Source organism: Epinephelus fuscoguttatus, linkage group LG6, assembly GCF_011397635.1.
Source record: "Epinephelus fuscoguttatus linkage group LG6, E.fuscoguttatus.final_Chr_v1".
In the NCBI taxonomy this organism is placed as follows: Eukaryota; Metazoa; Chordata; class Actinopteri; order Perciformes; family Serranidae; genus Epinephelus; species Epinephelus fuscoguttatus.
In genome coordinates, this window is record NC_064757.1 from 11,044,292 (window position 1) to 11,062,334 (window position 18,043).

An 18,043-nucleotide genomic window follows, 5' to 3' on the forward strand; every position below is an offset into this window, starting at 1 on the left:
ATAGATATATCCTTTTTTTGGTAAGGGCTTGTTACGTGACCTTAACTCCATCCCCTGCGTCAAGCTAATGGTGTTTTTTTTAGATCAAACATGCAAGAGCTCTACCTAGCTTGTGCGGATAGGCGTGACCATACCATTTACCTCCCATCAATGCCACAATTCCATTGGATGCCTGTTGTGGAGGTCAGCGTATTCACCTTGTTTTCAAACACAAACAAATAAAATAGTGAACAACTTCCGTGTTTTTGTGCGTGACTTCCGGTCAGCCACTTTCCCTTACCGGAGCTAACGGCGCAAGCTAATTTTTTTCAGTTTTCAATTATTTATGTTAGTCAATCAGTTAGTTAGTTAGTTAGTCTGTGTATTTTATATAGATAACTGTGCCCACGTTTCCGTTATCCGGTAATTGTCAGTAAAAATAATTCCCTCTAAAACGCAAATAAATCGCACGTCAATCAAAAACTATGAACCAAAAAAGCACAATCTATCCCGAGTGAGACAAACTGCTTGATCCCTGTCTCCAGTGTACCAGCAGAGAACCTGAAGAACCTAATCAGCGAAAAATCACACCGGGCTACACAGCCTCTCTACCTGAGCAGCTGAAGCTGCGGCTCGCACCCTCGACACACAGACACACAGACGGTGCTTCTGCATGCCAGCCAAACGTGTGCGCAACTGTGAGAAATAAATATGTGAGGTGTGTGCTGCTTTTCTGTCTTTTTGTTCTTTCTTTCTTTCTTTCTTTCTTTCTTTCTGTCAGCAACATACACTCCAACTCCAAACTGATAGCACCCGAATGAATCAATCATCCAGCTGCACCCGTCTGCAGCTGCACGGACATTTCCACCGCTAAGTTACCTTTTAAATTATGTGGAGCAGCGCCAGCTTTTCAGGTGATTTATTCTTTAACGATTAACTTCAAATATTTAAAGTAAGTCCTTAAAATTGCTTTCAGTAATGTAAAGATTTCCATGTGCGCAGTAATGTCACTGTAGCAAATACCATGGGACATTTACATAGTGGTCAAGAGTGCTGGACCGGAAGTGTTGCACAAAAAAACGGACGCTGGCTGCCTTCTGTTTTACCTCCGTATCTCCGTGAAAAATAAGGTGAATTGGGTAAATACAGTAAGACAGCAAACAAGCCGAACCCCGAAATGTTGCTGAAATAGAGCATTGCTGGGATTAGTAACAACACTGTGATTACTGAATTTCGTGAATCGTAAACCTTTACTGTACTTATTAATTAGTAACCCCACTACTGAAACCAATACTGATGGTAACTGGCAGCTTTATGTAGCCTACATGATGACAGCTCAGAAAAAGAGAAGATGTGATGTTGCTTTGTCGGGCGACCCATCACTGCTTTATAAAAAGGACACCAAACTGATGAGCGAGGTAGAAGATCTACCAAGGGCTTATGTATTTTTGTTGAAAATTGTTTTAATCTTTGGCAGCTCAGGTGTGTTTTTAACTCGTATGCTGTATCAAATCTAACAAAATCCAGAAAAGCAGCATTTGTTTGATTATCCCAATTGAGACAGTCTCTTCAAGGTTACCATACAGGTTGCTGTACGGTGAGAGTATCTAATGCATTCCACTGCTGATGTCTTTATTCCAGATGGATTACAACATCTCTCCTCCTCTGCTCTCACAGACAAGTTTGGCTGTCATCACTGGAAAAAAAAAAAAAGTTTCCGGATAAACAGCCAGTTGCACAAATTGCTGTCTGTGTTTTGTTGGAGGATAGATGGCTGTTTGAGCTTCTCCTCTGGGTTACTGCTGAGCGTTCCACTTTCTGAGGGAGAGATTAATAAGGATGCTTGTGGCACACCGGCTCTGAACAGCATCCACACCTAGCTTCTGACTGTGGCTCGCCACATAAATCAGCCAGTGAAAGTAGAAAAATGGCAGTCGAATCCCCTGTCTGTGTGACTGAGGAGACACAGTGAGTGAAGGGATTGTCAGGAGTCTCTTTCTAGCTGAAGGTCTTAACATATGGCGGTGGCTGCTGCAGGGAGAGAGGGTGAATTTAGAGGCAGTGACCCGTGAAGCAAATCAGGCGTTAGCATTTGACACCAAATTAAAGAAACCACTCATGGGAACTCTCTCTCTCTGTTTCTGTCTATCTGTGGATGTGCTGATTTTTTATTTTAATGGTACTTTCATGTTTAACATAAACACATGGGCAGCAGGGAGCTCAGTAGTTTGCGCTGTGACTGCACGTAGGTAGTAGATTTGAAACTGCTGGGCAGCTGGCTGCAGGATTTCTGTGTGGACATGGCATGTTTTCCTGTTTTTTCTCCCACTGTTCAAAGACATGCTGCCTGTAGATGTAGATGAATGTGTCTGTCGCTGGTGGCCCTACTGTTTGTTAAGTTAGAAATACTTTCCTCTACTGTATGTTTTAGAAACTTTTATATATGAACCGAGATTATGTAGCTTTATTTCTGTCTGAATGTTAACCTGGTGTTGGGTGTTGTAGTACCCAAGGTTGATCTTGCTCTCGAGACCAGTCTCAACAAGACCACTTGTTGAGGGTCTCAGTCTCGTCTCGTACTGGACCACATTTTATCTCTGTCTTGTCTCAGTCTCAGACAATGAGGACTCGTGATTTTGTTTCAAGGCCACAACTATGGGGACATTACTTTATTGCCTGCAAAAAATTAGTGTAAATGAATAAATGGTTAAATTGATTTCATATCCTTAGTGTTTGTATTTGTTTGCTCATAGAAACCAAAGTAAAATGCCCACACATAAAATTCACCTCTGCAATGCCTTTTGAACACGCACATACATATACATATATATATATATATATATATATATATATATATACATACATACATGGCAGTAAAATGAGGTGAATGAAGAGGAATCTTTCTTGTTTTCTGTGGGTAATTATACAGTAATGTGGATCTTTCATATTTGCTGATGGTTTGCATTTTTCACACCTTCCACATTTGTATCATAATTGGGTCATGCAGTGTGGGACATGCCCTGGCTTGGTCTTGTCTTGCTCTCAATTCACTTTGGTCTTTGTCAGGACTTGGTCTCGTTTAGGTGGTCTTGAGTACAACACCGGGGTGACCTCTACCACTCAGAGGAAGTTATAAATCAAAAGAAAAGCAAAAATAAAACAAAAAAGGCAGTCAGTACTCCATCCAGAGAGAGCTGGACTCATCAAAGTTAGACCTTTCCTCTTTAATCTCTTTGGTATGAAGCATCTCAGCAGGGGATCGGCTACAAATGAGCCCACTGTTAGCATTTAGTACTAATGTCAGGTAAGATCATTTAGAAATAATGAGGTTCAACCTTACTGCATTCCCATTTGGATCAGTCACTCTTAAAAGCTGCATTGTGCCTCTTTGAAGGTCCTAAGACATTTGCAGTTTGGCTCTGTTTGCAGTGTTGAAGTTTTGAACCTGTGCAACTAGTCTCCTTCATCACAGGCCTTCCCTGCAGCTACAATATGATAAAAGCTATTAGAGTGTAATAATTACTGGGCTTTGCTGGGAAGGAGAAAAGTTATGGGCCTCCCTCTGATCCTAGCAAATAAAACATTGGACTGCGTCCATGGGAGGAGAGTTATGGAGCAGGGAATACATTTTAAAGGACTAGCAGTGAAACATAGCTGAGGATAAATAACTATCCATCATGCTATGAATTTTAAAATGAATGCATAGTAGACTGCACGAGGAGCACCATGAATTCCTTTGGCGACGTGGGAGGTGATGGAAGCCGCTGTGTTAAGGATAGATGGTAGGGAGGTATTGAACATGCTTTTGATTATATAAACTGCCTTAGAATTCACTTACATGCTGCAAAGCCTGACTTATATCCTTCCACATACTCCCTCCTATGTACTCACTAACTAACAGTACAGCTGTATTTTAAATAAGCTGCAGGATTCAGAGATCTAGAGATCAGCCTCAGAACGCCCATCAGTTGTGTTTTGTTGTTGTGTTCACAAAGGTCTGGTCTCTACTACACAAACCACAGACCACAATCTTCTAACAGAGGATTTATGGACTTGTCTGAGACGCTGGTACGGAAAGAGGTCTAAAATCAATCGCTTTGATCGATCATAAGAAGAGTAGTGAAGTTACCTAACGGGTAAACTGGCTCACCCCATTATTTTGAAGTTCATTAAATATTCAAAAACATGGCAGCCAAAAGTAAAATGATACTCCTCATCCTGGCATAACATCCGAACGCTGTGCCACAGTATAAGCTCTCCACTGTAAGTGGGAAACATTTTGGCAGTAGACCTGTGCATTGTGGAAATAATCTGTGCAGCGGCATGTCAGCAATATGGAGGTTATCCACCTCTCACACATTTATTGGAAGCAGCATGATGGTAAATTGGTTTGTGTTTTTTGACTCCTCCACCGTTAACCTACTCTTAACACTGTCACACGCACTTAGCTTAAAATTCTGCTCTGGCAATATTATGCTATGATTTTTCTCTGAATCACTGACAGATAACTTTTAAAAACAACCATCAGGGAAACACTTTCTAACCTGAGTTACACTCTTTTTCTCTGCTCTCTGTCTTTTCATCACCCACGTGATTGTATTACCTGCTCTATATACATGGATGGATTCTTGAATGGGCTTAGTGGGCACAGGCCCAGGAGCCTAAAGTGTCAAACAGGCAAAACCACCACAAAGTTTGAGTGTCTTGCACTGATGTGGGAGAGGTGGCGAGGCCTTTTGCATATCGGTGCCCAGGGGCCCATTACACTTGCCCATACTGCAAGTAGTGACTGAATACCATATGTGATGAGTGCAACTAAGACAAGCTCCTGCCCATTAATAGATTTTTTGCAACTGTCGAGTCAGACAGACTTTTAATGGAACATAAAGTCAGAGAACTCTAACAAAATTGAGTTTAAATGAAGATCATTTATAGATAGAGTGTTTTTCCAAAATTGTTTTATACAATGTGTCAATTTGTCAATGTGTCAGACAAATTTCCTGCAGAATGTTAATGGCAAATCATCCATTCTTTAATCAGATTTAATGTATGCAATGTTTAAAGTCATTCAGTTCCATTTGAAATTAATACTACAAGCTGTACTCAACTGGTCCTCAGTTTATATCCTGTTTTCATTATATGAATCATTAAGTTATCAATTTGGTGGTGGTATTTGCTGGAATTGAATCCTGTAGGGCTCATTAAGCCTTTCCTTGCTGCTACCATGGCAAACAACAATGAATTGGAGTCGTACCACTAACACACACACATATACACACGCACACACAGCCAAAGCTTATCACTGGGAATGTGACTTTACTTCAGACTGCTGGAACCAGTGCTGTGAATAAACCTCTCAGCCACCAATAAATGTCAGCGGCTGTCCCGGCTCAGGAAATGTGTCGCAGCGACAAGGCAAACATGCTTCCTGTGCTTGATTTATTATGCCAGGAGTGAGTGTGGCTGTACCTCCACTCATCTCACTGAGCCTTGTTTAAATGAGAGGGGACAGACAGAGCCATCCAGAAAAGGTCAAGCAGTCCAGCCCTGCATGTTAATTGTCTAATGTCACAGCAGAGCGGCTCCCAAGAAACAGCTCACACTTCTGCACAAATCATCATCACAGTTGGTAAACATACAGTAAGAGTCGCTGACGGATGTGTCAGATCGCAGACGGTGACCTGAATGTGACCCTATATTAAACATGCACAAGTGGACAGCCAAAACATCAACACCTAGTAGTCATGTACCGTGATGTCAGTGAACTGAACACAGCACGCTAATGTTGAGCACCAGTCTGTGACGCTTTACAGCAAAGGTTACCGAACAAGAGACAAAGGCAGAAGTTGTAACATGAGTTTAGCTTTCTGTTTGGCTCGCTGCTGTTTAGGACACAGCCTGTACATCAATTTCAATTTGTTGCTTCCTCTGGCTGGAGACAACGTTATTCTAACAGCTCTGATGAGTTTCCATGCCTGAGGGGTTATTGTGGCAAATTAGGTGAATCTCCAGGGTTTAATTAGCGGGAATGGGATGCCAACTTTGTGGTTTGAATATCAGGATATCAAACAGTCATGACATTTGTTGAAGGAGGTGGCTACTCTTGTCAAAAAATCCATTAAAAACAAGAAAAACGTGCAATTAAATTAAAAATTTCTTACATTGCTTATTGAGGCACTGCAACAAACAAATTATTCAACACTGACTTATAACCTTGTGATTTTGATATGGTGAAGCTGTCAAAGAGTTGCCTGTCACAGAGCAACATTAGTATTCATTGGGGGTCACGTTTCAGGCTACTTTGTGAATATAAGTCCAATATGCACCCTCTTTTTTTTAAGGGTTGATTTGCTCTCCACGGAGTCCTTAGGGAAATACCTGGCTCTTTAGCTGCTAAATGTCTCACTACGTTCACCAACTTGTTGCTAACTTTGTTTGTCTGCCATTCGGTGCTTGCCAGGCATTGTACAGGAGTGCTGCTGAAAACACTTGCATGCTACTGCTGGAAATGACACTGATGAGAGCAGCAGGGGGGAACCAAAACAGTGAAGTTGCAGGCTAAAACATTCATTCATTCATTCATCTTCTAACCGCTTCATCCTCTTGAGGGTCGCGGGGGGGCTGGAGCCTATCCCAGCTACATCGGGCAAGAGGCAGGGTACACCCTGGACAGGTCGCCAGACTATCGCAGGGCTGACACATAGAGACAAACAACCATTCACGCTCACATTCACACCTATGGACAATTTAGAGTTATCAATTAACCTAGTCCCCAATCTGCATGTCTTTGGACTGTGGGAGGAAGCCGGAGTGCCCGGAGAGAACCCATGCTGACACAGGGAGAACATGCAAACTCCGCACAGAAGGGCTCCCACGCCCGGGATCAAACCGGCAACCCTCTTGCTGTGAGGCGAGAGTGCTAACCACCACACCACCGTGCCGCCCCAGGCTAAAACATAAACAATGAATTTTAAAGATGATAAAACACTCTGTAGAGCTGAGGGGAACTGCAGTCTGATGACAGCTCACTATTGCTTCATCACTTTTCACATGGACATTTAATCCTTTCTTGATAAGAATATTGACTATAGCAGCTTTTGATATAGTTTTCTACTGATAAATAACAAGTTATTATGGAGTTACTCTGTATACCAAAGTAACTTCATTATGGATTTCAGTGAGAGTTTTTGCTATCATTAGAGTGTAAATGCTGTTTCTTTTAAACCCTTGCAACGATAATATTTTATAGGAGCAGAGAGACGCAACATTTAGCATTAAATACTTTCAGAAAAATTTTGCGGTCCTTATAGTGACAGTACAGTTGTCCTTCAAAGATCTGTTTCAGGAGAACCAGAACGTGTGGGGCAGACCGACATAAAGACATAATAAGAGGAGGGGTCAGCTTCCATTTTTGTCTGTTCACCGGCTTTTAACAGCTCCCTGTTTAATGGTAGGCAGTTAGAGCCTCAGCGGGGAGCGGAGATGTGCCAGTGGTGACTCCTACTCGGCCTTCTTTCAGTATGTTATTCATACGCCCTTTTCCACTGCCAGCCTGAGGGAGGCAGGCCGGTTACTCTGTGCCAAGTGAAGGAGGGCCAAGTGTCGTCTGGAATCTAGTTCATTGTCCCTCCCTCTCCAAACGGGGAAGCTTTTGGGATGCGGAGCCGAGCATCGTCAGCTGCTGTGGGCGTCATGGTGTGGAGGCAACTGAAGCATTTGCCCACATCGCCATGGAGACAGTTGTACACAGCAGTTTTGAAAAGGACGAGACAAATCCAATCCCTTCTCTTTCCTCTTTTTTTTTAAGCTATTTTAAAACCCGGTGTTCAAGACTCCACCCTCGGGGGCTCTCTATCCCTTCAACTGTTACTCACAAAATCAAACACACACACCGACACACAAAACTGTGCCACATACACACACCGACACACATAAGAAACTATACGACTGACGACTCTGGCAGGAGTCCAAAAACATCACACTAATTCATTTGTGTATGATGCCTTAGTTCACGTTCTACCAGGGAAGATGAGACATGATAAATTGGGTGACTGTCTCAACTGAATAAGCAAACCCACAGCATAAGACAGTGATAAACTGCGGGTTCTACAGGTTCTGTGATTTAAAGTCTGAGAGGATACGCTTGGAGATGAGAAACAATTAAACATGATGCAAAAAGGAAATGATCAGAAGGATGTTGGATCAAACGTCCACAGTGACTGACAGGATCTCAGTGACAACCATCATTTAATGTCCCGCAGAGCATATACAGTGAGACACCAGGAGCCAGAGACTTGTTAAATGTTGCTCCAAAGCCATTCTTAAAGTGGTGATCCTTGTTATTTTTTCATCCTGTTATAATTAAGGTGTCAAAAGTCTTACCGCTGTCACTGTTGTCATCCACCAGGATGATCTCCTTGAGTACGTGTGCTGGCGTGTGGTTGACCACACTGTGGACGGAGCGCAGGATCACTGACAGTGCCTCGTTCACGAAGATGAAGACCACAGAGATCTGAGGAAGGTCCTCCGGGTACGTCAGCTGCTTACACCTGTTAAGATACATTTAAGATTATGAGCCAGGGCTAAAACTATCTGGACTTGGTTTGCATATTAAGCAAGAAAAACATGTATACAGCTAGCTATCTCTGAATGTTTAATACGAGCAGTTAGCTAACATTTCACACTGCATATGCTCATTTCCTTTCTTGCCAAGAGCTACGTGAGAAGATGATACCACTCATGTCTGTCTGTTAAATATAAGGATACAAACAGGAGATGGTTAGCTTAGCTTAGCATAAAGACTGAACAAAACAGAGGTAAACAGTCAGCCTAGCTCTGTCCAAAGGTATGAAAATCCACTGAAAAGCAGATATAAGCGGCTTTTGTTACCCATTAGCTCTTTCCCCCTGTTTTCAGTCTTTATGCTAAGCTATGCTAAGCTATGCTAAACAAGCTAAGCAGCTTCTGGCATTAACTGCACTGTACAGACAGAAGTGTGATATCAATCTTTTTTTTTTTCTTTTTTTTTTATTCTTGGCAAGATCTATGTCTTAAAGTCCGACAAGCTCTCTATACAAAAGCTTAGTGTGAAATAAATCCAGTGTAGGAGAACAAATGTAAAAACTGATTTCTGTACACAACAGTTTTAAGAAATAATCTATTTAAATTAAAAATAAAATCCCACTATACAGTGTGTAATCATGACACATACTTTAAAGTAGAACATATGTAAAAGACAAGTGAAATTAAGATATAAGCAATCTTGCTGAAACACCCTGGAGCTTCCTACAAGATCCCTGAAACATCTTAAATAAAACCCCTTAATGGCCCATATGGGAACCGCATCATGGTCCTCTGATACCTCCTCAAGGACTCCTAGAGGCACCTCAAGAACCTTTGTATAACCATCAGCCCACTTTAACAGCAACAGTACAAACCTTTCTCACAGCAGACATTTTAACTTGTCATGGCAGGAAACTCACAAGTGTAACTAATAACATTAATGATGGCTTCCTTTCCATTTAGGTGTGCAGGCGAGCATGTGCAGTAGCAGGGCCCTGGAGCTAGCACACCTGCAGTCAATGGGATGCAGACATAATTAATGTGATTAGTTACACCTGTTTGAAATGTTCACCTAGAAAGGCCTATGATGTGTTGAGAAATCTGCCTCATCCTTCTACTGGTTTGAATCTTAAATGCTTTTTCCTTTTAAAATATTGAGTAAAATGTTCAGTGTCACATTCCCATTGTATCCCCATGGTGCATACAGCCTGATATTTCTTTCCAAAAGCAAAGGAATGTATCCTGGAAAAAATTTTCCTCAGTGCACCAAATCAACAAGGCAAAAAATAGCTCTCTTCTAAGATAGCATTTGAAGGCCCACATCCATTTGATGGTGAAACTGCAGCTCCCAGACCTGGATTCTCTGCACTGTACTGTGACTACTGCTGCAGTATAGCTGCCATACTGACACCATATGCTCAGCAAAAAGTACATTTCTCCAGGGTCACAAGAAGAATGTATGTATTTACTTGATTTGACAGGTTCATGACAAAGTAATGTTTGGTAGCACTCACTATACTTGCCACCATGATGACAGAGAAGATAAAGACAAAAAGAAAGTCTTCTAAAAATGATGTTTATATTCTTTTTATTAGTTAGACGATGCATTTTGTGGTAAATGTAATCCTGCTTCTATCAACATAACAGGAAAAACACTGAACTTTTCCTTTCTGCGTTTTTCTTGTGTGTCCTTGCGCACAGGTGGAACTCTTCTGTTTTTCCCCAACAAAAGTTTCCCTTTCACCGTGCCTGATGTTCTGCTGCTTCATCTGTGCCGAGTGTATGGTCTGCACTTCACTGAGTGTTGAGCAATTAATAACCCAAACAGTATGTATATTCCAACAGTGCACTTAATGAACGGTCCAGCTCCAAAAATTGAAAATCAAAACATGGTGGCACATGTTTTAATCGTGGCAGGCCACCACAAATGAATGCGTGGGAAACCCTGAGCATGATTAACGTTTATCTGGTTATGTTAAAGCAATTTAAAGCACTTTGTTAATGTATGTTAATGTTCAATATTCGACCACAAACACTTTCTCACTTTAACCCTTTTTTGTTTTAGTAACCCAAAGCTAACAACAAGTGGGACACAGGAAGCAACACAGGAGAATGTACGTGGCTCAGCAAGTTAGCTGTATATGAACAGAATTTTTAGCAGAAATGTTTTCTGCATTGTCACTCATGAAATATAATATTATAATGAAAAACTGAGTGTCATCTTCATCTTTTGAATATTTTTATAAAAACACAAAGTAGCCTACAGTTGAGGCTGTTGGGAATGTCATTAGTTGTACAGGTGGGTCTATTTGGTCACAAACCAAAGTATTGGACAAATTAAAATGTTGATCTGATGATGGCAATAGATTAATGCTCAATCAGAAGTGTGAAAAGACAAGTGTTTTGCTTTTTATCATTATGAAGTAATCACTGATTGCACAATGTAATGGCTGTAGAATAATGACACATATGTAAATCACTGTGCTCTAAAATGAGGGCTCAATTTACAGCACAAAGGAAATGCATCAACCATGATGCAACCAAAACAGAAAGAGTTAAATTCAGCTTAAGTTTTCCCCAGTAGCTATCCCCAGAATTAGCAGAGCACAAATATAAGTTCTTTGCAGTTACTATCCCCAGTAGTGGAAATGGCAGACAGCGGAAAGAGTACCCAATCAGGATGTTATCCACCCATTATATGGCCCTTATCTGTGGCTATAAGGCTCATAGATATGGCCAGCAGGGGCCTGTGATATCTCCTGGTAGGTTCATCCAATGACAGTTGCCAGTCCTTAAGTTTCACTTTCACTTTCTTAGATTTAGGCACAAAATGAAACATCCACTCGCACTTCCCATATGCAGCCCCACTTGCACATGAAAGCCCTATCTAGCAAAAACTTTAATTTCGTGGCCTGATAATGGCCTTCTCAACCAAACAGGTGTGGCAGGCCCTTACTAACCCATATCTGTGATGCTTATCACCACTGATAATGGCCATGTAATGGCCTTCTAACAGCTAGATCTGCTTAAAAAGTTGTCTGTTTCCACTCTAAGGGTCAGAGGATCACTGATTCCAATTCATCTTGAGGAAAACAGACCAACATTTCCTCCCCTTGAGCCATGCAGCTAGCATGGCTAAAACCAAACAATGCTCATTGACACAATGATGATCTACAAGCTGAAAAAAAGTCTGACTTTGGCAGTGTAGAGGATAAGCTGCACTGTCTTCCATTACTAATGGTAACATTGAGATGCCAACTCCTGTCAGGGTAGTAAATGCAACAGAGTCCAGGCAGCCAGCAGCCAAACTGGGTTCATCCTCATCTCCTGTGGGAATTCATTCAGCACAGAAATAACAGTGTGGCTGGATATGGGGAAGTCAAACGCATGCCTCCACTGACACAGACGATCGAAATAATAATCAGGTTTCTGTATTATCCTTCTTTATCATAAGATCATAGGCTTGATCTAAATCAGGGTAATACCAAAATCCAGGTTACAAGTTTGCTTCAAATGTAGACAGTGTTGTCCATCTTATAACCTGAGAGCTCTCGCAACCCATCTCTGCCTCATTCTCTCGGTCTTATACACTGTACAATTAGTACATGGTAACCAACTCTGAACATCTGTGATTTGAATCCTACCTCATGTTGCCACTTACACTGACACAATTAATAAATGAACTGCACACTTCCCAGGCAGATGAATATACACTGCATTCACTTGGTTTGTGTGAGTGTTTCCCTCACACACTCTGTCACAACAATCCCGTTACTCTCCTCTGCTGATAATCTCAAGTCTGTCAAATGTCCCTGTCACTTCCAGTAAAACACACTATTTTCTTCCAGACATACTGTGACTTTGAAGTCAGAAATAACAGTGTTGACCGGATGGAAGCACTTAGCTGATTCCTATGGCAACTGCACACACACACACACACACACACACACACACACACGCACGCACAGCCAACGTTTTGTGAATCTTTCCGCACTGTTCCATTCAGACTCTGAACCCAAAAGCTGACAAACGCATTTCACTCCCCTCTGCCTTTGTTTCTCCATGTTTCCACATATCTTATTCAACAGTGCTGACTCATTATGTAGGGACAATTTGGTGGCTATTGTAAATGTTGTGGCTAAATTATTTACAAGAGATTTTGGCTGCAGTGAAATACTTGTAATATTGTTCTTTATTGGAATATCAAATTGACATGAATCAGCTATAGTGTAAACAAATCTATGTGTTTTTGTTTAGCTTCAGTAAATCCTGTCAAGCTCTCAAATTCTCTTGCCAACCATTACGGCAGAGGAGTGTTAAAGACAGTGACATATTGCATGTGCCAGGTGAAATACCATCCAAACTAGAAATATTAATGAGACAATATATTGATTTGTCAGAGTGCATCAGTCTCAAAATCTATCACAGATTATTAAATGTGATAGGAGCAACGAGTGAGGCTGAAATTCAGTCTTGAAGATCTGCACTTAGCAAGTGGGTTATTTAAAGATGAACTGTTTCATCATTCTGAATCACAAATTAGGGTTGCTACAGAAATGAGCCTCCATAATCTCAACTAATAAAACACAGAAAACCTATCCTAAATGCCCAAATGAAATTGCGGCGCTGCATACAATCACTGACTTATCACTGTGTCATTTTTGCAGACTACAGCACGTACAGTGAAATCCAAACTTCCAACGTAAATGTAACAGTTATGACACTGCTACTGTTTTCCTCGTTCACCGTGTAGTCATATTTTTAGATGTGAAACTTAGTAGTGTTGGTATCAAAGTCAAAATTCTGCTACCTTGAACATGTTTTGTTGAAAGACAGCATGTTTCCTGCTCTTCCACCCTTGCTGTGAGCCATCTGAGCTCTACTGGTGCTCGGCACCCTGATACCCTGGTGAACTGCGATGTCAGCTTGAGTCAGCAGCATCCATGGGGTCAGGCCGCAGGGGGACGGCCACACAGCAGATGGATCCCAGCGTGGTGCTAAAGTTACATCCTCCTCTCTCCACCCATTGGAAGCCTCCTCGTTCTCCACAGCCGCTGGTTTGTGTAAGCGTGTGTGTGTTTTTGTGTGTATGTGTGGCGGGCATGTGTTAGCGGGTTCTCACCTTTCAACAATGAGAACTGGCAAGGGACGAACTAGCAATTATGTAGGATGACACAACAGATGGTATCTTATTCACTTGTGAAATTATATAGTAAATGCTTTGCATATCACCACAAAAGACCATTTCTGCTTTCCTTCTGTGCATTACTTTACATTTTTTTACTTTGCACATCTATCTAACACAACATTACTTGGGAAGGTACACATGCTGCATCAACTTCCTTTGTAAATGAATCTCTTTTGCAATTTAAGATGGTTGCTTTTAATATTAATTTTCTCAGAATTTAAACGTATGCATGCTGACGCACTCTTCTTTATTGCTGATGGTTAAACATCTGAGCTTTAAAGTAATAATCCTGAAGATTCTCATTTTTAAAAAAAAGTCTGTTAAGTCACCATTTATTGCCTGATGTGATGACACAATGTTGATTGAGGCTACGGCCCAATGATGAAAGCCCTTGCATTGCAGTATCACAAACTGTCTGCGGCGCCATTCCCTGAAAAATAACAAGCAGCACACAGTCATCAATAATCTGCTCTCACCCACACCTGAAACCTACATCCATGTGCGCACACACACAACAACCTGATTTACATAAATTCACCAGCCTAATTTAAACCTATAGACCAGATGCTAAAACTATTACTGCAGATCATGAGTCGGCAGCAGTGCGTCCTCTCTGAACAGCCCAAATGGTTAACATGGAAAGACAGGAGGCACCATTTCCTGGCTCTTTTCCTGGGACAGTTTGGGGCACATTGCAGAGCTACTGCCTCCTGCCCTTGGCATCAGATACTGACACACTGAGACACCCTTCAGCAGCAGTATAAGCTGCACCAGGCAGCAGCATTTTTTGATGCTCTGAGCAGCTGCCTTAGTATAAAGAGCAAGTTTCCTAAGCAAAACCAAAGTTGTAGTTATTTTAATAACAAAATAGTGTGCGAGTATGTGTAGCATGCTATGCTAATGACGTAAGTCATATTAGGTTCGTAAAAAGTGTAATTATTTTAAGCCAAACTACGATTTCTTTTTTTTCAAACTTAACCACATGCTTTTGTTGTCTGAACCTGAGGAAGTAAACCCAGAAACAAAGGTTTTTACCAACATTCTAAGCTTATTTTGAAAAGAGACTGTATGCATTTATCTAGCGGAAACTGTGAATTTCCTGTAAAAAAGGGGAGTTTATTTTGAAAAGACACAATGCATGTAACCAGCGTAAACTGACTTGTCGTCCCTGAGCGTTGAAAACTGATGCTGGGGCTTAACTGAAGCATATATTGACATGTAGGGCCACTGACAAAGCATCGGTATTTGATGTGTTCGGAGTGATACTGTGTTGATCTGAACCCTCTGCTGACAAATACACTTCAATTTCCGCCACCAAAGAAAACAAAATGGAAATCTTTGAGATTGCAACTTTAAATGCAAATTGACAACATGACACATAGTGTTTCTTCTATCCCAGAACTATCATTGAGCTTATAGTCCAGAAACTGGCCTACAGAGAGTATAGCAATAATCAGGTGAGGGTTTTTTTGTTATTTTTGCCAACTAATTCCTGTTAATTAGCTAGCTAGCTAACAGTTGGCTTTTTACTCTTTACTGTACATAACCAATAGATTTGGAGCAACATTATTTATCTATTATTTTATTTGTGTCATAGTCCTGTTTATCACCACCCAATGATCCAGGTAAACGCCGTTTTTTTAACTTATATTGTTTGACGACAACTCTGTCTGAATCTCTGCTTTGTGTGACACTACGGCAACAGTGCAGAGTTCAGCCTCACATATTGACACGGCTATGAATTTTCAGGTGGTTGGAATATAAAGCAGGTAACTGAGAGGCACTCAAACATCCTCATTCATTTCATTTCTTACATGACTCCTGGACTTAATACTGCAATTGATTCATGCATAGGAATGACAGTTTCAGTGACCAAGTAGGCTCGTGCCTGCTGCGCTGGACTGGGAAAACTTAATTTCATGCACTGTTATCAATCACTTCCATTACCGCAGCCCACATGCATTTGACAGCAGAGGTAATAAAAGGAAAACTAAACCACAGAGAGTGTTTATGATGGAGCACGCTGCGTACATCTATCTATACTTTAAGCCCTGCTCTCGCGCTGTATTCGTAAGAGTAAATGCACAAGTGTTTTGATTGATAACCCCTCCACTGTATCATTTTAGTCCTTCCCCGTGCATTTATGCTCTCCCTCAGCAACTCCTTTGTTCCCTCTCACAGCTTTCTCTATTGCCTCTCTCAATCAGCCTTGCCAGGTCTATAAATACAATGACAAATCTGGCAGTGAGTTCGAGGGGAGATTTTTTGCACCGAGGCACTCCTTTGCACAGCCACAACATGGCAACTGTGCAAAACAAAGTAATGTATATTTCACTCCTGTTCAGTTATACGACCAGTGGAGAGGCTGCATTTAATGAATATTACCAGAGTAATATCTTGAAAATGTCAGAGGGGGCATGGCAACCTCATCGCTTCTAGTTGAGATGTGGTGTGAGGCAGGATTTCAGTGTCGAGATCGTAAAGTGATATTGTAGTTCCATTGCCCTAGTTACTGGATCCAATTTAGGGCATCGCTCAGCCTTAAATTTGTACCTGTCTGCAGAAGCAGGGAAGCCTTGTAAAGCCGTAACAGGATGAGCGATCGACTCATCTGTTTGTAATGGGACTGAGCTCACTGGCCAGTGCTCATAATTTGACCCGGAACAAGCTTTGACAGAAACAGAGCACCAGATTAAGATGTATTCCAATCACACCTCCCCCTTCTCCTCCTCCACCAGCCTGCTGCCCCGGCTGCTCCCTCTGACTTTTTCCCCGCCGGCCGCTCTTATTCGCTGTGAAATTTCACATTAACCTCCTGTAACCCACGCCGTGCAGGCAACACCAAAGCAACTTTCCAATCCGCGAGCACTCCTCTCAGCAAGATAATCGTTTGCCTTGTCATTTCTCCACCCCCCCATCCAGGAGATAAACTCTAGCGCTAGAAAGAGCAACAATTTGCAGCAGGAGTTGCTGCACCACGGAGACCTTACGATCCCATTCTGCAGTATCAGACGCTAAGGAGATGAGGTAAGCCTGTTTCTGTAGCCTCCCTCTCTGGTTATCACCCTCCCACAGGCAGACAAACAGAAGACGAAGGGTCCTTGGGCTTCAATATAGTTTTGGGTTTAACTATTTTCACAAAATAGAAATAGAATCTTCGACAAAGTGACAATAGAGATACAGGTGCGATTAGGAGTAATTGAATATGAATCCCCTTGGAGGAAGAGAGCTGGAGGGTGAAAAGCAGATCTGATGCCTCGAATTGCATTTTTCCATTTATGAGTGACACAAGTTCCATTTAACATCTTTTGTTTGTTTTGTGGGCATCGGTAATCTTACCAGCTCGCCCGCCTTTGCTGTTTTTCTCTCCGCAGCCGAATGAGATGTTATCACACGTAAGCCTCCCAAGGACAGCGAATGGCAGGCTCCAAGTCACCATAATATAGAGCCTACTTAAGTCCCCGGGTATCTCAGTTAAGAATGTCACTTGCAGAAGTGAAGGGCAGAAGAGAGAAATGCAGGCTGGCGGGCGGTGAAAGGGGATTACAGGTTTTTGTCCGAGAGACAATCGCGACTGTAATTATTATGAATTGGTTTTTGCTGCAGACAGGCGTGTTTGAAAAGAGAGAGACTTGAGAATGTGCACATCGTTCTGTCATGGCGATGGACTTTGCTTCCCTATAGTCATCAAAGTCCTCTGCTCAATGACTCCTGTTCAATTAAAAGCCCATTAGACAGGAGGTGACTGCTTCCTGCATTTAACCTCGCTTCTGCAGTGCTGCAGTCACCTTTTTTTTGCCTGCAGGACATAATTACAGAATCAGAATTAGAAGTCAGAAATATGTGAGAGTCTTTCATACTTGTATGAGGCAAAGAACTGCTTAAAACTGAGGCAAACAGGTAGGTGTGAAAAAACATTTAAAGTCCTGACAAGTGCGACAACAAGTGTGGCAGTAACAGTATTGTTCTGGGTATACATATACCAATTTTCTTTCAATTGCAGTGTCTCTCTTTAAAGTGCTGCTTCAGTGTCTTAAACAGAAAAAAAGAAAACTATGTTTGCACATTGCACTGTATTGATTTCTATTGAGCTTCACAACAAATGTAAGTCTTTATCATAGAGTGTACCTATTGAAAAGCTGTCATGGTCTGAAGCTTTACCTTGTTTGACACAACATGTTTTGTTTGCACTCAGAGACTTTAAACTTTTTTGTATGGGTACAAAAAATATTCTGTAGATCAGAAACACATGATGGATTATTGCCTGGACACGGAGACACCTATCGAGAAGTGTATAATGACAAGAATCTAATC

At 41.6% G+C, this 18,043-nt stretch overlaps 1 protein-coding gene across 1 annotated transcript in view; it reads right to left on the reverse strand.

The window, feature by feature from the left end:
* galnt9 (polypeptide N-acetylgalactosaminyltransferase 9) overlaps positions 1 to 18,043 on the reverse strand; it is a 113,092-nt gene that overhangs the window by 74,194 nt on the left and 20,855 nt on the right. Inside the window, exon 3 of the mRNA XM_049579498.1 lies at positions 8,362 to 8,528. Coding sequence (XP_049435455.1) covers positions 8,362 to 8,528 — 167 coding nt within the window. The remainder of the gene's footprint in view (positions 1 to 8,361; positions 8,529 to 18,043) is intronic.